A 17963-nucleotide genomic window follows, 5' to 3' on the forward strand; every position below is an offset into this window, starting at 1 on the left:
AAATATATAAAATTACGAATTAAGCGATTGAAAACAATTCTTTGTAGTTTGCATACTTAACACTAAACGCGCTAATGGGTTTATATACGCGTACGTTTACGTCTGAAAAGGTCATTCGAGCAACGAGTGGTAGCTTCGCAGAATTACTGCGCGATATTTCGAAAAAATAATTCGACGGATCGTCGAGTGAAATTTCAATGAATTGCGTTAATTTTACAATTACGAATGATGCGTTCACGAAAAGCCCACAACGGGACTCGACCTGAATCTCCATTCATCCATGACGGAACACTCGACTGAAAAGTTTGTTGCCTTGTTATTTCTCTATGCCGCGCCACATCGTAGAAACCTTTCATATTTTTCTCCATTTAACCGTTCCTCTTTGTTACAATGATTCACGTTCGACTCTCAATAACGACCAGCCATTTTTATTTTTCTCTCTTTTTTTTTTCATCGCTCTTCGTAATATCAACAAACTTCACCGAAGCACAATAACATCGTGAAAAACCTTCCTCGAAATCTTAACTTGGATACTCAAAATGATATACACAGAGTTAATTGCAAAATATTCTCACATCTCGAAATTACGTTTACGCGAACAAAGAATGCGGAAAAACAATAAGTAAGAAACATTTAACAGCAAAAGCTGAAGATATAAAGCGATTATAAAAATAAAAGAATTCTTATCAGTGAAACGTTAAAACGACATTATTTCCGTGGTAAAAAAAGTTGAAGATATTTTGCAAGGTTTGATTAGTTGTTGTATGATTTTTGCGAATAACTGGAAAAGCATGAGAATTAGTAAAACTTATGGAAATATCGTTGAAATTAATCCTGAATTAGTTTATTCATTGTGTTTGGGATACTCGCTCTTGGGAATAATTGTTAATTCCTATCGTATAGCGAAACACGTGTTTGCATAACCTGACATAATCCAGCGTCCATAAACCTGCAGAGAGACAGACACACATGTGCATCAGACACGTAATAGCTAACGTCCAAAGATAAAATGCTCGCATAGCCAACAGCACGGATAACACTACTGTTAACTCTCTACTTACATTACGTATTATGTTCGTTAATAAAACATACGACTAAAATCGTTTTGTTTTCTCTCTTTCGTTCGCTTTTTCAGAATACACTGCGATTAATTGCATACTAAATAGTGGGACAGACGTATCGTGTCATACACTGGTGCACTCGTGCAATAAGAGAGAGAGACACGACACGTGGTACGAGCAATGTTGCTCGATGTATACGGCAGAACGTTGTAATCGGACGTTTCCTCATCATCACGCATAAAGTGGTGTCACAAATCCTCTACCACTTCTCGACAGGGACACCACTTGACAGGACATTGTCCATTATTGGATCCCCCCAACATAAATAAATAACAATCGCGAAACTTTTTATTCGATTAAGAAACATCGGTCTTACTTTTCGATCAATCCTCTTTTTCAAAACAAAAGCACGTGACGATAGAGGGGAGGGTGGGGGTTTCACCGAATTTAAACGCGTCAACAATGGCAATAGAACGTGGTCTCGACCAACGATCCACTCTGATCGAGTCGAGAAATCAAAAGGCTGTATGACAAGATTCTCTCTCTCTCTCTCTCTCTCTCTCTCTCTCTCTCTCTCTCTCTCTCGACAGCTGCGTTATTATCGCATTTAGAAATCTGATTCCATTGTAATAATATTTAGTTTCTTTGAGAAATCAATTCGAGAGAGAGAGAGAGAGAGAGAGAGAGAGAATACTTCTGTTACTACGAGATTCTCATGTTACCATTTTCTCTATCATAATTAATCAAAGATGATAATGAGCGAGGTAAGTAATACTAATATAGGGGAAGGGGGATGTGTATTGAAGAGGTCCATTGGGAACGAGGTTATCGGATGCAGATAATTTTCTTGCATTTGGCTGCATGGCCTTGAACCGTGACCTTCCGCGGATAATCGTCCGACTGGCGTCGCGCGACACACGTGAAACGAAGCGAAGTGGTAGCCCCTGATAGAAATCCATTATCGACCTGGTCCATCGCGATATGCAGACTTGCCACTTTTTAACAAACGTCATCGACAAAAAGACAACCGTCGCGCGAAAAGAAACACCGATATCTCTTCCTTTTCTCTTATTAACGCGTTGAGAAAGAAAAATTGCTCAATTGTCATAAATATTATTATAAACACGTGCGTAGAGTTTTAATAAATAATAAACATCATCGAAACAATATAAAAATAACTGGAATAAAATTCCAATTAATCCATCAAACTCACCAATGTCCAGTTAATATTCATCGAGGTTATATAGTTACGTATCACGCTGCAAGTGTTTATAAAAATATTTATTTACATAAGAAAATTTTACTCTCGGAGAACATTAAACAACGTGTTACAGTTTTATTCCTATTTAGTCATAGCGCTTCGAACGATTGTACGTATCAAGACCATGTACATAAACTTGAGCTACGATATCGATTGAGAGAGCAAGTTTACAGGCAGAAAATTTTCGTGCACGGGAAGCAAATCGAGTCGACGAAAGACATTTAAGTTTCTATTGGGATTCTTCGAGGATTCCGAGAGTCAGTCGTGTATTGGGGGGGTGGAAGCTTATACCGTAGCGAGTTATACATACAGTTTTAGCGGCCTTGAAGAAAGGACCTTCACAGTTGGAGGGAAAAGTGGAGCAAAACTGGCAGACGCGACGAGATCCCCTTCCCATTGATTCTTCTCAGCGGCTCTCGTGCAATATCATGCACCGTCCAGTTGAATATAAACTATCATTTTGTAACACACTTTTAATAACATTTCTCCCAGAGTTTTATATTCATCCGATTATTAAACTCTCTCTCTCTCTCTCTCTCTCTCTCTCTCTCTCTCTCTCTCTCTCTCTCTCTCTCTCTCTCTCTCTCTCTCTCTCTCTCTTTTATCGCCCATCACAAATTAGCTCTTTCTTCAACTTTCATATCAACATCGCTTACCCTCAATGAACTCTCTTTTTCCTTCATTCTTCATCCTTTTAAACCTTGTCTTTAAGAATAGGATAAAGCACTTGATGGGATTCTTCTTTCACATTCGTATCAATGAATAGTGGTTAGAATTTGCCACAGAAACGGCGAGGAATGCAATGTTTCAAGAGGGAAATTTAGTGACGCTAGGAACATTCCAGTGAAAAGAGAATTCGTCAAAGGTCGAATTTGCACGGCGGTGGTCCGATTATGGACGAAGAATTTTTCGAATCCTCTACGTCCAAGCTGGCGAATGGCCAATGGCATCCCACAGCCACGACACCAATTATACACACACACACACTCACATATATATATGTACGCTCGATGGAACGAGAAACAATTTTAGAAACCGATTCATTCTGCTGCACCAAAAATCAACTCCAATTTTCGATTTTTCAACTTCCTTCTCTCGTATTCAGAAAAAGTCTAAACACTTTGATTACGCATTCTTGATCCAATTTTAATCAAAAAGCAACAGAGGTTAATCTAGTTTCTCCAGTTGCTTCCGCAGAATCATTACGAGGCTAGACAGTGATTAATAAATGTTCGCAACATCGAATAAAGTTTTAATTTGGCCAATTAGTCGATTCTGAAAACTTGCTCGGTGTAAATTTGAGAGATACGCAAGCTACTCTTTGCATGCCACGCATATTTGGCTTCAAAGAGCAGAAAATTATTGGCACCGCGGCTTTCAATGATGCTCTGCACCGTTATAGCGCAAGGAATATATTGTCAAAGTGCCAAAAGCCAGTCTCCAAACTGCTATCAACTCTCTGGTAAACGGAAACGCGCGTGAGTGTAAAATTAAGGGATGCGATTTATCAAAACTTATTTATATCACTCCATCTAAAAATAAGTATAAATCCGGAAATCTCTTTTCCTTACAAATATCATATAAATTTCATGTTCACGGTCAAATTGAAATTACGTAACGAGTTTGGTGATAGGCCAAAACTTATTCAACCAATTCACCTTATTGACGAATGTTTCTCATTTGAGTCGACTTATTTACGTATTTCGATAGTAAACGATAAACATATTAAAAAATCATTTGCTTCGTATATCGATGGTATCAGCACATCAAAAACAACTTCGTTAATTTCTTTGGGCGATTAAAAAATACTACTTCATAACAAAACAAGGTCCCTATGGACTTTAAGGGGGATCTATTCGTTAAAAACTAATTAAGAATTTAATTACGAACATAAGTTTAGAAAGAAAAAATTTGTGACATACATAAGCCGATGGAATATAAAAAATCAATTAAGAAGTCTTTTGACAATTTAAAACAATATTTAATACAAATTATTACTTCCTTAGTACTTAAATGCACGATTATTATTAATTTTTATTGTTTACTCTCGATAAAAGGCAAAAAATATAATATAATTCGATAAAATCATTCTCCAATTACTTATGATGAGATAAAATTAACAGAGAAAATAAATATTTGCAAAATGAACAAGTTTCTACGCGAGTTTTATTCGCGTCGTGCATTTAAGGGTTGAGGAAAAAAAAACCTGAAGACTCACCGGGTTGATCTGTGGGTGAGTCCAGGTCGTCGTACGTCGAGTAGCCTCAGCTTGGCGAAGAGGACTGCGTTGACGAAGGGAACAGCGGTGAGCTCCTCAAGGTCGACCTCAACGGAGAATTCGTACTTCTTCTTCTTCATTATGAAGGGCATCTCACAGCCAGGCCAGCTTCACGAGAGAATCCCCTGCAATCGAAAAAGTAAAATTAGTAATTTATACAAATACAAAAATTACATTTGAATAAAACATGCCCAACATATTTATATAAAACACTTGTTTTCGCTTCTCTCTTTACATATTCGAGCAATAATATTTTACAAAGAAGGTATGTTGCTATAGAATAATACAAAAATTGTAGCATGGATATTAATTTCTATCAACACACACAGTCGCACAATTATTATAAACAAAATAAATTTCCAGTAACTGTACGTATACACATGAGAAAAATAATGAAGTATTCCAATGATTAACTTCAGAGTGAAAGGTACAAATTGAATGTAGTAATTGTTATTCCCGTAACAACTGTGTGTACAGAGAATAAAAAAAAGAAGGAGAGGAAAATGTTGAAGAAATATATTTAATTAGCAACCTGAATAACTCGGCGTATGCTCCAACATCCCCGTTCTTCACGAGTGTGTGTCCTTCCGAGTCGCTTCTATTTCTACGCCGGGCAGGTTTCTCTAGCCCAAGTTCAAAGGTTCTCGCATTGATCCAACAACTGTCCAATAACGCCGGTGGTAGCTCTACTTCCGGTAGCCCTTGGATCACTCGCACAATTCCTTTAATTCTGGCCCCCTATCCCCTTTGGATCACTCACATAGTTCCACCGGCCCAACTACCGGTCCCGAGACGACCTTCGTCAACCGGAAGTTACCCGTATAACGTTCCGTTTACCTAGTTTGATCCACGACGAGTGTGTCACTACGCGATTCAGAATAATCAGCGTTCTCCGACCTTGAAGAGTTTGGCTGATTTAGCGTTTGGAAAGAGAGACTTTCCGTAAAGTGCAGTCTTCCAAACAATTGCAGGGGGATTCCCTGTACAATTTTCCTTATACGCTCTCTCTCTCTCTCTTGATATTTCTCACGTACCGTGTCACCTTTGACCTTGCCCTATCGCTCGACTCTTCTCGATCGACCAACGGAGCTTCGATTACCCCCTCTGCCCTCCTACTTGACCCTTTAAGGAGGACCAATTTTCAATCGAGATAGACTCCTTCTTTTTCCCGAAATTTGACTGTATCTATAACGAAGGTCGTCTGGAAAGTCACTAACTTTATTTCCGGTCGATATATCGATCACTTTTAAACGTAAAGGGTCAAAGCTCCGTTTCATCCAGCTTTCTCCCCCCTCCCCCCACACTTATCACGCATCACCCCCCACCCCTTCTCGAGTGTATAAAAAAATATAAATTTTTTTGCTATAATCGCTTTGAATTTGGCGATCGGTCAGCTTTCGAGCTGCTCTTCTTCTTCCTCTTTTCCTTGTCTCTGGCTTTAGCTGCGATCTCTCTGCAAATCTTCGATACCGGTGCGACGAAAAAAGTGGATGGAGGTCTCAGGCCACGCCAGGGAGAGTGGAGAACAAATTTTCCGAGACATCGCTCCCCCTGCTCCTCCTATTCCACGTCAATTACTCCACTGGTCACTCTCAAAACTCCCTTCTTGTCTGTAAGCCCTGTATACCAGCAAAATAATTTCAATGCTTATTCTATAAGAATAAAAAAAAAAAACAATTTATGTCTATCTCTTAACTCGCTTTACATACATTAATCATTCGATCCAATTTTACTCACGAAAAAAGATTTCTTGAGAAACAGAAAAACTTCAAAATTGTTTTAATATTATCAGTCAATTGGAGTGTTTATGTTATTAAATTGTCTTTATCAAATAAGAGAAAAAGACGTATAATTTTGGAAAAATACTAGTTGATTTTATGGAAAAACGAAGGAAAATTAAGTCGCGCTTCCTGGAGTTTGGTTTCAGGTCATAAAGTAGGTTAGAGAGAGATAGATAGAGAAAGGCAGGGGAGGGGGGAGGCATTGAGAGGGAGGGTCCCCACCGGTGCAACGTGCTAGGAAATGCCTGCAATTAGACTGGTATTTCTAGTTCTGCAAGGGCCCCTATTTTTAATAATTCCGCCCAAGCGTTGCAAAATAAAACACCGAATAACTCTGCTCTAATTCAGCGTGGTAAACTCTATGAAAATAATTCTAAGCAAACATTGCTTCATTTTATCCTACGATTCTATTTAACTCTAATTTCTTGGTTTCAATAATATTTGGGAAATACTGCAATTACTGGATTTGTGTTTGTACGAAGCTTTTTAAATCATTTACATCATACGATATATGATATAAAAAAACCAATTAATAATCGACGAGATAACATAAAAACGCTGAAACTACATTTAATTTAAACGAAAATGAATGAGTGAAAAAGATAAATGCTATATATTTATTAAGCATATTTATTTTTTAAATAAAAAGGAATTCTAGATATCCCGATTTCATCAATTCAATTTCTTAAAAAAAAAAAATTATTCTTACGCAATGTGTTTAAATTCAGGTAGCCACTATTAATTTAAGGACGGTTTACTATTTCTTATCTTTTTTTCTATCGAATTCTATGGAAAGTAGTCCTTGAAGAAAAAAAGAACACAGAGTTACACTCTGCTTATGCAAAATACAACATCTGACATAACCTACAAACTCTCAAATAAAAACATTAAAGAAAAAAAACTTAGGTCGGCTGCAACTAAAACAAAGCATCGTAAAAAGAACCAAAATTTACGTTTGATACAAGATTTTTATGCATTATTATCGATATTCATTATGATTTTATATTGATAAAAAGTTTGCGTAATACTTAATAAATGTTTAAATACTCCAAATAAAAGATTAATTAAAATAGGTAAAAAATGTTGAGGCTTCTATAAAAGAAAAAATTTAACTCATTTCCCAATAATATTTTCCATCATATTAGTTCTACAATCTACTGCGTGAACAGTAGATATCATTTATAACCGCCTAAATAATAAATTTTATCAAATAGTATAAAGCACATTGAAACTTATTAATATAAATCTCTAAAGAACAAAGGTGAATATTATATCGAATGAACTAACAGCTAAAACATTTCATGATGGCACTCTATACCCTTCTCACAGATTTGGAGCCTCTCCCTTAAATAACTGTTACACTCAATATCTAATATGAGCTCTATTCATAAAAAATTATGCTCAAAAAACGAAAGCTGGGATTAATAGTTTGAACAAAAGAAGCGAAAATTAGCGTGCAATTTTCTGTAAAAATTTGTTATCGATTTTACTGAAATTTTGTCCACAGGTTTGCCCGAGATTCTATTAAATAACTACCGGAAAAGATGCTTATCTAAATAGAATTGTTGAAATTAGAGAGAATATTTAGCTACAAGGGACGAAAGAGAATTTTTTTCAAGCGAATCAAGAAAGCTGAACTATCCTATGATGTGTTAGTTAGTACCATGATGGCAGGTGATAACACTTTCCTCACAGATTTATAACCTCTCAACATTCTTTCTACCATTATTAAGAAAAATATTCGAAACTTACCTTCCGGCACATATGGATAATCACTGAAAGCTCCAAGTGACAGATGAACTGGTGTGAAAAAGCTAGAAATTATATTCCAGTGACCACTTAAAAAGATGATAGGCTTACTCGGACGCTGGACACACGAAAACTGAAAAACCTTCAACCAGTCCACATTTTCACTACGCAATCCCAACAAATGTTCATGTAATTTGCACTATTGCACTTTATTAGTTTAACGTTGAACGGGAAGTATCCATAATTTCTGTTTCAGTATAATTTTCCGTTATCACCTCCGACAGGACGTCGTCAGTGAACTGACTGACGCGTTTCGTTTCAACTGTTTCAAGCAAACTCACGATACGGACACTGCAAACTCTCACGTGATACTAGCGCCGCGGAGCGTTCAAGTTCGACAGTTCGATTTGAGCAACGATTTCATTGGCTGCCAGAGCTATTGCAATACGCGAGACTCCATTGGTCAAACGTAATGCTTTCGTTTTACCAGACTTTCAAACAGCCAACGGCTTGAACACATTATTTTACTTTTTTTGTTGTAAATTGAACAAATAATTTGCATCATTCATGAGTTAATTTTGACGAAACAATCTAGTTTCTTCAATGTAATGATTAAATAATAGTTTTTTCTTAATTAAAGAGAGAAATAACCCTTTTTTTATATCGATTTATATAATTGGACAATGTTTTAGCCCGAATGTTATATAGTCTAGATTTAAATGATAAAGTTAGAAATAACACAACTCGAAGTAGGCTCTATTTGTAGAAGCATCGGGCTATTGCAATTACTTTTCCTGTCGCCAAGTAAACTTTTATATATTTATTATTACACGCGAATGACTCGATGACTAACTTTAGATGCGTTCACGAAGCACACTTGGCGCTGTTTTCATTAGTGCTCATATAAAATTGTCCAAATTATACGCACAGCAGCGTTGACTAGGGTAAACAAGGTTGGACTGTCGGAGTATAAACAAGCGGCAATTTAAACTGAAGTTGAAGTATAGAGCGGTGAAATCCATAACCTACGTCGTACATACGCAATACATCTTATCGGCTTTCAAGTAAACTTAAATTTAAATTTTAGTTGTATATTGTGGCCTAATAAGGCCTGGCCCAGTAGCATGCTCAGTAAAAATTAAAATACCCTTTTATCATAACCGGCGCGGAAGCTGCTCGTAAAGTAATTAGAACGTATTCAGACAGATGGAGGGGGAAGAGAGCAGAGAGCGACCATTGCACTTCCCCCACTCCTGATCGTTTAGAGCGCTTGCGCACACCGATATTGAGATTGAGATGCGAAGCGCGGTAAATTATAAATTTGCGCTACTGCATTTACTTTTGTTTTTGTCTCTATTCAATAATATAATTAGTAATTTGATTTATTATTCAAAAACATTCCTTTCTATTCAATTTAACGTGTTTCTGTTGCAAATTATGGTAGTCTTTTAAGCCAAGGATGGTAGAAGCTAGTTTATTGTGTTCTAGGTTTTTCTCTGAAAGAGATGAAAAATATACTTTACTAAAATCCTATGTAACGTTTTCACGCATAAAACCATCATATAAAGCAAAATAGCATTTAACACTTTTTATTTTTAATATATGACATATGTATTTAATATACAGGTGTCGTTTTACTACGTATCTAAAATCACAGGAATGGTGTTCATATATTTCTCTTACATAACATCGATCAGGAGGAATATGAACTAGGTTGCCATAATGTTATCGTATTTTAGATGAGTCTATATGATAATGAATAGTATACGCACTGATATTTAATTAATTTTTGGTGAGCATCGAAGGAAAGACATCCTGTATATGAGACAGTTCTTTATTAGTCATGGTATACGTATCTTTATTTAGTTATCGATAGTCACGTATTTTTTTGAGAATACTTACTTTTTAACTTGTACAGTTAAAATGTCGCTTATATACTGATATGGTTTATACAGAAACAGTTTATCAAATGTAATTATTTCTGAGGACAATAATTGAACAATATGCCATAAATATGATATCATGCCTATGAAAGAAAAAAATAAGGTAGATTATGAACTAAATCATTAATATGCTTTATTATTAACAATCACATTAAATAAATAATTAATTGAAACAAGAATAAGAACAGTACATAGAAAAATTATAAATGCATTTGGAATGATGCAGTAGATGCAAAAGTATAATAGTATAAAATAATAAGAATATGGAATATACATGTGAAATGCAAAAGTTTATAATATGTTTGCTATAAAAATTGTCATGTTCTTATTTTCCAGAAATACACACAATGTTTAATACACTTAAAAATCAATTTAATTTCTATGCAACGTGATAAGACTAAAGTATAAATTTGTTCGTGGATGGTAAAAATGATTTCTTTTTTTCTAATTATATGATTTTAAAACAACGTAGCAATTTTTAAGATATCCAAGGATTTCAGAAAATTAATACTTTGCATATTTAAATATTATTCTAAGGATATCTAAATGCAAATGGAAGGAATAAAAATACGAAAATGTCTTCCTTTCTTCCAGTATTATTTTAAGTTGAACCAGTTGGAAAGTAGAAAAAGATTACTTAATTGTCTTAAATTTTTACACTTCATCTTGTATATATACTTAGTACGTCAAAAATTGATATATTGCCTTGTATATATTAATATTTAGAAATAATGTAGTGTTGTGTATATTAAAAGATGAAAAAACATAAAATTATATAAACGTCTTAAAAGTGAAGAAAAACTGCATATATATACACAAAGTTTCATAGAAATTTTAGAGCATTTATAAATTATTATTTAAATACTCCTATGAATCTTTAATACTATTCAATCTTTAAATATTGATATAAATAAGTTCGTATACATGTAACACGAGATACATGCACGATAATTGAAATACTTTTTTAGTACGAATTCTGTTCAATTTTCGATTTTTGTTATATGTAACATACTCTTTATCTGTCCTCTGTATACTTATATTCTTGGCTTGTACGTTAGCGTAACATGAAACGTTTGAACATCCATTTCGGTACAATCTTGTGGTCCTATCTGAACATCCGTACCGTGCACGGCCAGGAGATCCTTGCCATCGTTCTCGTCGATTACCTCATGACTACTTTTCAACATTTTTTCAGCTGGCTGGTCTACGGTAACCCTAACAGTCTTAGCTTTCATTGTTTCCAGAGAGCGAGACTTGCAAGCTTCCGTGGACCTTCCTTTCGCTCCATTTTCCTTGTTCCTCCGCGAAGAGCTTCGATGCAGTCGCGACTTCTCCCTTGAAGAATTCCTTCGAAGACTCGGCCGCTTTACAGATTCCGCACTTGCACTCAATCCAGCCGCTAGGATAAGTAAATCTTCGTAACATTATTTTTATTGTATTAAATCATAGAAAATAAATTTGTATTTACAAGAATTTTCATCTTACCGATATTTCCTGATGATGACCTGTTCGAACCGCGTAGTATGTGCATCGCTGTAGGATCACTGTCGGTCATCGCAAATCTTTCACCAACAGGCGTTAAAAACCATTCAGACCTGGTCCGCATTCTCGCAGTCTGTCTTTCGTGTACCTGATCAAATTATTACGATTAATGTCGTATTACACCAATAACAACATTCCCCGTATTAATCATCATTATACTATTTTAATTTTATTTAGGCGTATAACAAATGTGTATAATCTTATGTCACATGCAGAATTAGCAAGCCAAAATACATAGCGAGAAAGATTTATGCGATAATACATACCGTGAATAAAATAAATTCTTGCAATACTATCCACTCTAATTAAAAGTGGAGGACAAGTGAATCAGTGAAAAGATATCAGCCATTATTTTGTGTTTGCCGTTAATTGTTGTTAGTTCCGTGTGGTTTTATTCATTGCTTATTATTAGCAATTTGGTCTTTAGATTGAAACTCGAGTAGTTCTTTTATTAAAAATTGTATTTTTACAGATAAAATTTGTACAAGTATAATATCTTAAACAGAAAAATCCCCAATAGAGATTGAATTATTTACAGAAAAGAGAACAGAATATCGCATTGAACACAATATTTTCACGTTTTTTTTTCTTGTTTAACTGTGGAATAACGACACACGAGTAAAAGCATGTGAAAATCAACATTAATTATTTCTTTACACAAGCATGATATTTTTATGGCACTCACGTCAATATTTATTGCGAAGCAAATGCAAGCGTAGACGGAAAACAATCTTGTCACATATACATATGTAATTGAAAAGTAATCAATCGAAATTTTTCAGTTTTCTGCCTACTATTAATACGAGAAACAGTTTAGACTTTAGTATATATTAGAAGCTGTTACATTATAATAAGCACAATTAAATGGAAATAAATAAGTATACGTATCACTGTAAAAACTTGCGAAATATATGAAAACATTAATGTATTTTACATAATTATCAATACCTGGCTTTAAAATTCAAGAGGATAATTTATGTAAAAAATAGAAATGACTATATACTTTAAATTAAAGATCGTTACAGTGTTAAAAGGAAAATAAGAAAACAAAACTGACAATAGAGGGGTCCGCAGTTACAGTAGACCAAGGCCTAGAAGCAGACTAATCTGGTATAACTTTAATTAATTGGTCTACTATTTGCGGTCTTTTCTAGAGTCAATGTATGTTTCACGTAATTATCACTGCTTATATTACTTAAAAACATGTTTGGACGTGATATTATACACAACGCGTAACAGAGACCCTAGGTATAATTTTTAAGGATATTAGGGTGTGTCACTTTAAACAACTTTTCATAACAAACATGCAGTTGGATACGTACAATTAAAATTTTTGAAATTTGTAAACATTTGCGAGATTTTTATATATCCTGTGTGGTACTCTATATAAAACAATTAGTAACCTTGATATTTTAGATTGTGTGTGTTGAATTTAAATTTGATTCACTCAAGATGAATCAAAGATATGAGCGTAAAAACTTATTTATCTCCGAAATTATAAATGATATCAATTTTTTGGCAAAGATCTGTCAGAATATGAACAAAGAGCAATTTTAAAAGCCCTATGAACAAAATTGATATCTACTAGAGTTATGGGAATAGAGGCATTATTACGTTCATGATTTAGTACGCCTTTGGTAGTACACATTGTACATTTTATATTTCTAATTTTCCATTTTGAACCTTACGTTTATTATTAAAAATTGTTTGAAATCACGAATCCTACAATGCTCTAACAAGTAGCCTAGGGTTCCTACTACATCCTGTATATAATAATTAGAGGGGATACAAAGAATACTGCCATTTAATTCTCTATGAATACATGATAAAAATAATTATAAATTCCATAGGTAATTCTAATCTAAAGCATAAATTCAGTCAATAATCTCTGAAACTCATACCAACAATGCATATTGTGCATCATCTATATTGAAGCATAACAAAAATGATAAATCTCTAACTTTAAAATTATTAAATAATTATTGATGAACGCTCATTATTCATATATTGTGTTATTTCAATTGCCAAAGTGAGAGTGTTGCTTAATTATGTTTTCTCTTAACGAAGCATAAAGTGCCATGTAAGTTTTTCACAAGAAAAAAATTGTTATTTGGCCATTTGAAATTGTAATAAATAATTTGCAGATACAAACATGTTCTTCCTTAAAAATAATAAATACGATCGTCAATACTATATTTGAAGAAGTTCTGATATGAGGAAAAGAGAATGGACTCTAGATGCAACAGCATTCATGCATTTTAAACACTTGTTCAAGACAAATGCTTCCTCGATATCTGAAAAAATTTACGCTTTCATGCTCTCATAGGAGAATTTTACTTTTTATCAGAATATCGCTTTGTAATTAGATTACAATCGTTTTGTCTTTGAAAAAACCAGCTAATTGCATAAATAAGTGTCAAATAATAAGTCTTATAAAAGTAACAGGTACAGAAACATTAACGAATACCAACTTCCTCCTTTGTGACAAAGCTCAATATTCATCATTATCATACTTCTTATGAAACAAAAAAAAACAATGAAAAGGACAATATCGATATTCTAATACACCAAGCTGTGTATTGAAATAAACTAGTGCAATCTAAACAGATTGTGCATTGTTGAATATGTAACTAGCAGGTGTATATAAAAAAAAGTGTTATTGAACTCATATAAAGCGGAAGAATAGAAATCGTATTAATAGAAAAAAAAATTCATTTTTATCATATGCCTACCTGTGGTAGATAGCTGAGACTTTTGGTACTTTCCGCATATCGGTTTACGGCTCTAAGCTCGTCTAATGTCATTCCTGCATGGCGTGAGTGATGACTGCCATTACTAGACGATCGGCTTGATGCCTGCAACAATAAAAAAATACCGGTGATAACTAATTAATTTTAGAGATCGTGAAAAGGAATCGTCAAATATTTAATTATGTAAATCAACCTGAAATAAGCCGTTTTCTTCAAGGCTAACAGAAAGTCGAGTGTAACTTTCCAGTAACGTATTTTCAGGTATCATTCCTAATGATGAAGTAAGCTCAAGTGACTCAGGGACATTAATTAAAGCAGGCGTCGACTGTGACTCCTCTTGATGAGATATAGCTATAAAATAATTAATCACACGTAATGTTTGATACATAAGGATCAATGCCACACGCACACACACACGCACATTTCTTACTTACATTCTAAATTGAACTTCAATCCCCATCTTTCACACTCATATTGTAACCAGGTCTTCTCAGCTTCTAGTGATAATTGCCCTGATATTCAAAAAAAATATTAAATTTTTTAAATTATTATGTACCTCTGACTTTTAAGATAATAATACTTTATTCCACGAATTGTGCATGTTAGAAAAATTGGTCATTATTTCTCAAACCTACTTGATACAAGTGTGTCTGGGGGATAGCGAAAACTAAATATCCAATCTTCCTCAACTTTCAGTATTCTTCCCGTAATACGAGCATAGAATTCATAATTTGCCCTCCCAAATAAATTTGACACTCCAAAATTATCAATCATAAATTTCATAACACGCGTGGCAACCTACAGATAAAGAATAAAATGAATTATATCAAGTAGAAAAATTTAAATTATTTCTGAAAAAGTAAAATGGTACTTTATGAAATTTTCTATAGTTTATACATATGTATAACAATGCATTATGCAAAATAAATGATACATTAAATAAACAAAGTAACAAAATAAATGTTTAATAAATAAATAATACTTTTTTATAAATATATATTTTTTTAAGGCTTAAAAATTTATAGTGACATTTGTTTAAACATGATATTTATGTAATATTGAATTCAATTCACTGTGGAATTTCTACAAGCAAGTATCAATTGACACATGACTCATTTCAACCATTATACAAGCCTATTGTGCCATGATACTTCTATGTTCACAATCATAATCACAGTACTGCAATGGAATGTAAAGCTCTTGGCATTGTGAAATTAAACAATAGTATATGTATTACTTGATACAATTTGAAGTATCAAGTACCAGCCTTTAAAGTTAATTGAGAAAAATAAAATATAAAAAGAAAAAAACCTCTTAAGACTGCAATTACAAACTCAATATGAATAAAATTATTATAATTTTAATGAGACATGAAATATTTGAACATATGATTATAGAGTAAAAGCAATGCATTTAAGTATGTTAAATAACTATTAATTAAAGCAACTTACTGAGACCTCCGCCTGATGGTACGTAGCCAAACGATATGAGAAAATATGATTAAATGATAGTAGCTGATAATAGCAATATTAAAAAGAATGCGGTATGATACATGCTGATGTGATATATAATTTATATTACTAATTATTTTTTATGAAAATGACATGAAACTTTTAATAAGCATTAAGCTAAGTACATGAGTTGTCATTTGTTTTGCACTTTTACATTTTTAATGATATTTTTATCAGCTTTTCGATGGTGTGCTTACCTTGAATCTGAGTACATCTTCCATTTTAGCTGTTTTCCCATCACTAACGCAACTTTGGAAAAATGAAGGAGCAACAGACACTCCTAATGCTTCACTAGACATTCCAGTTCTAGCTCTTTCGCTATTTACTGCTACAACTCTAAATGTTCCAAATAACAATACCAGTAAACGCTGTGTGTGCATTGGTAGAGAAGTAATCAATCTGTAAACAACTTATCTGTAGACTAAGTGACAATAAAATTCATGTTTAATATTTTGAAGTCTTTTATACTTGTGAATCTGGTCTCTCTGCAATTCAATACTGTCAAGTTGAATAACAGTAAACAATTGCTGCTCCCCTTCTCTGCCAAAAACACCACCAGGAATTTTACGTAAAAATTTTTTTAGAACACTGGCTATAGTGTAAACACTAAAATTGTCCATATTGACTAATCGACCAGTCTGAAGAAAATGAATTAGTTTTTTCATGTTACCCTGGTGGCCTGGTGCACGAAAAACATCTTTCCTTAAGGGAGCTTCTTTGTTCAATTTTAATATCAGAACCTAACAAATAATGCAATAAATTGATATAAGAATATATCATAGCATTAATTAAAATTTATTTTTAATTAATATTTACCAGTAATGGACCTGGAATATCATTTTTACATACTTCATCCAATGGTACTCCAAACTTGACTCTGTAAAACAAATGTAGATAATGCTTATAGCTTTAAAATTATTTATGCAATTGGAAAATAATTAATAACAATAGTGAGGACACTAACTTTTCCAAACGTCTTGGATATGGTGGTACAGAAGATGGATGACCGCAACTGGTAACCACATTACCCAAAGTAGCAGCACGACGATGCATTCTTTCTGTCCAACTACTCATTGCACAGAATACAATAATACCATTTAAATGTAAACAATTACATTTATTATTGTTATATGTACTACTTTTGGCTGAGAGATGACAGATTTTGATAATTCTGTGCTTTAATTGCTACAGTTACTTCAGGTAAATGATATTAAAAACCAGCTACATCTAACTAGTTGAATATTTCATTGAGCTAGTTAGTGAAGCTTCCAGTTCCACTACTTCCACTGTCACGAGGACCAGACATGAATATCCATGAAAACATCCAAATAGACATAACCTAACTATGTATACCAATGTATACTTCAAAACAGTACAAATCTGGTCGCTTGCTCACATCTATGTCCGTTTGCGTGTCGTTATCTCCAATTTTTTTTTCCAACGCCGTCATTTCTTCTTCATTTTCCCTTTTCACACAAAGTGATAGAATTAATCGTACGAGAAAAGTACATCTTACAAACTAACCACACCTCTTTCCGTTACATCTCAAAAAATCAATAAAGTATATATAGTATATACACGATCACACCGCCATTAATGGCGCCCCATCAGTGATCAGAGTGCAAAAAACGTAAATTAACTTGCATCGATTTTGCTCCCGTGACCCGTGCTTCCCTAAGATTAGAAATAAGAAATGGAAATATGTTATCGGGATTAAAACGCATGGATCATTAGTTTTCGGGAGCAGAATCGCTGCATGCCAGAGTTTCGGTTAATTGATCTACACTGAAAGGTTCAATTTCTCATACTCCCACCTTACTACATAAAAGTCTATATTTTATGTCACATATCTTATAGCACATCAGTATCGACAGTACATAAAGGAACTCTTCTACTTTACTCTCTTTATCTACTATTTTTCTGTCTTTCGATATAAACTCTAAAATGATATGGGGCGTTTTCCTATTAGAATATATAGTTTGTGTTGCATGCAATATACCAATTCATCGACTTTTGTTAACATCTGTCGATCTGAGTTTGAAAATGGAAAACGCCCATGCTTTAAATTTGGTAAGGTCACTCTGGTG

At 33.8% G+C, this 17963-nt stretch overlaps 2 protein-coding genes across 8 annotated transcripts in view; both read right to left on the reverse strand.

Moving 5' to 3' along the window:
* Positions 1-5872, reverse strand: part of LOC136776891 (early estrogen-induced gene 1 protein) — a 36577-nt gene extending 30705 nt beyond the window's left edge. For 2 of the 3 annotated variants that reach the window (XM_066732807.1, XM_066732805.1), the window contains exons 1-2: positions 5133-5872; positions 4541-4725 (exon numbers count right to left, since the gene is read on the reverse strand). In XM_066732807.1, the coding sequence (XP_066588904.1) occupies positions 4541-4692 (152 nt within the window). In that variant the 5' untranslated portion in view covers positions 4693-4725; positions 5133-5872. The remainder of the gene's footprint in view (positions 1-4540; positions 4726-5132) is intronic. The other variant, XM_066732806.1, reaches the window with a different exon arrangement.
* A 4299-nt stretch (positions 5873-10171) lies between these two features.
* Positions 10172-17636, reverse strand: LOC136776751 (unconventional myosin-IXAb-like). 5 transcript variants are annotated; one of them, XM_066732564.1, is made up of 11 exons: positions 17455-17636; positions 16841-17342; positions 16693-16753; positions 16345-16616; positions 16074-16275; positions 15001-15163; positions 14800-14877; positions 14559-14716; positions 14348-14470; positions 11559-11703; positions 10172-11487 (listed from the first exon to the last, which is right to left on the reverse strand). In XM_066732564.1, exons 2-11 carry the CDS (start codon positions 16948-16950, stop codon positions 11108-11110), a joined length of 1692 nt encoding a protein of 563 aa, XP_066588661.1. In that variant the 5' UTR covers positions 16951-17342; positions 17455-17636; the 3' UTR covers positions 10172-11107. The 5 variants fall into 5 exon arrangements, with proteins under 5 accessions (XP_066588661.1, XP_066588662.1, XP_066588660.1 ...); XM_066732565.1 differs by having other exon boundaries at positions 16841-17162; positions 17273-17634; XM_066732563.1 differs by having other exon boundaries at positions 17406-17474.
* Positions 17637-17963: the final 327 nt, after the last annotated feature.

This window comes from Prorops nasuta, unplaced genomic scaffold, assembly GCF_024137725.1.
Source record: "Prorops nasuta isolate Cenicafe-Biocafe unplaced genomic scaffold, Cenicafe_Pnas_1.2 PNAS00010, whole genome shotgun sequence".
Lineage (NCBI taxonomy): Eukaryota > Metazoa > Arthropoda > Insecta > Hymenoptera > Bethylidae > Prorops > Prorops nasuta.

What these genes read in the sequence shown, in the direction of transcription:
- LOC136776751 (XM_066732564.1), bottom strand. Translation starts at nt 16,950, where the DNA reads ATGAGTAGTTGGACAGAAAGAATGCATCGTCGTGCTGCTACTTTGGGT. An exon ending in TATCCAAGACGTTTGGAAAA is followed by an intron (nt 16,754 to 16,840) that starts GTTAGTGTCCTC and finishes TTTGTTTTACAG; the next exon opens with AGTCAAGTTTGGAGTACCAT. An exon ending in GTCTCAGCTATCTACCACAG is followed by an intron (nt 11,704 to 14,347) that starts GTAGGCATATGA and finishes TAATTTGATCAG; the next exon opens with GTACACGAAAGACAGACTGC.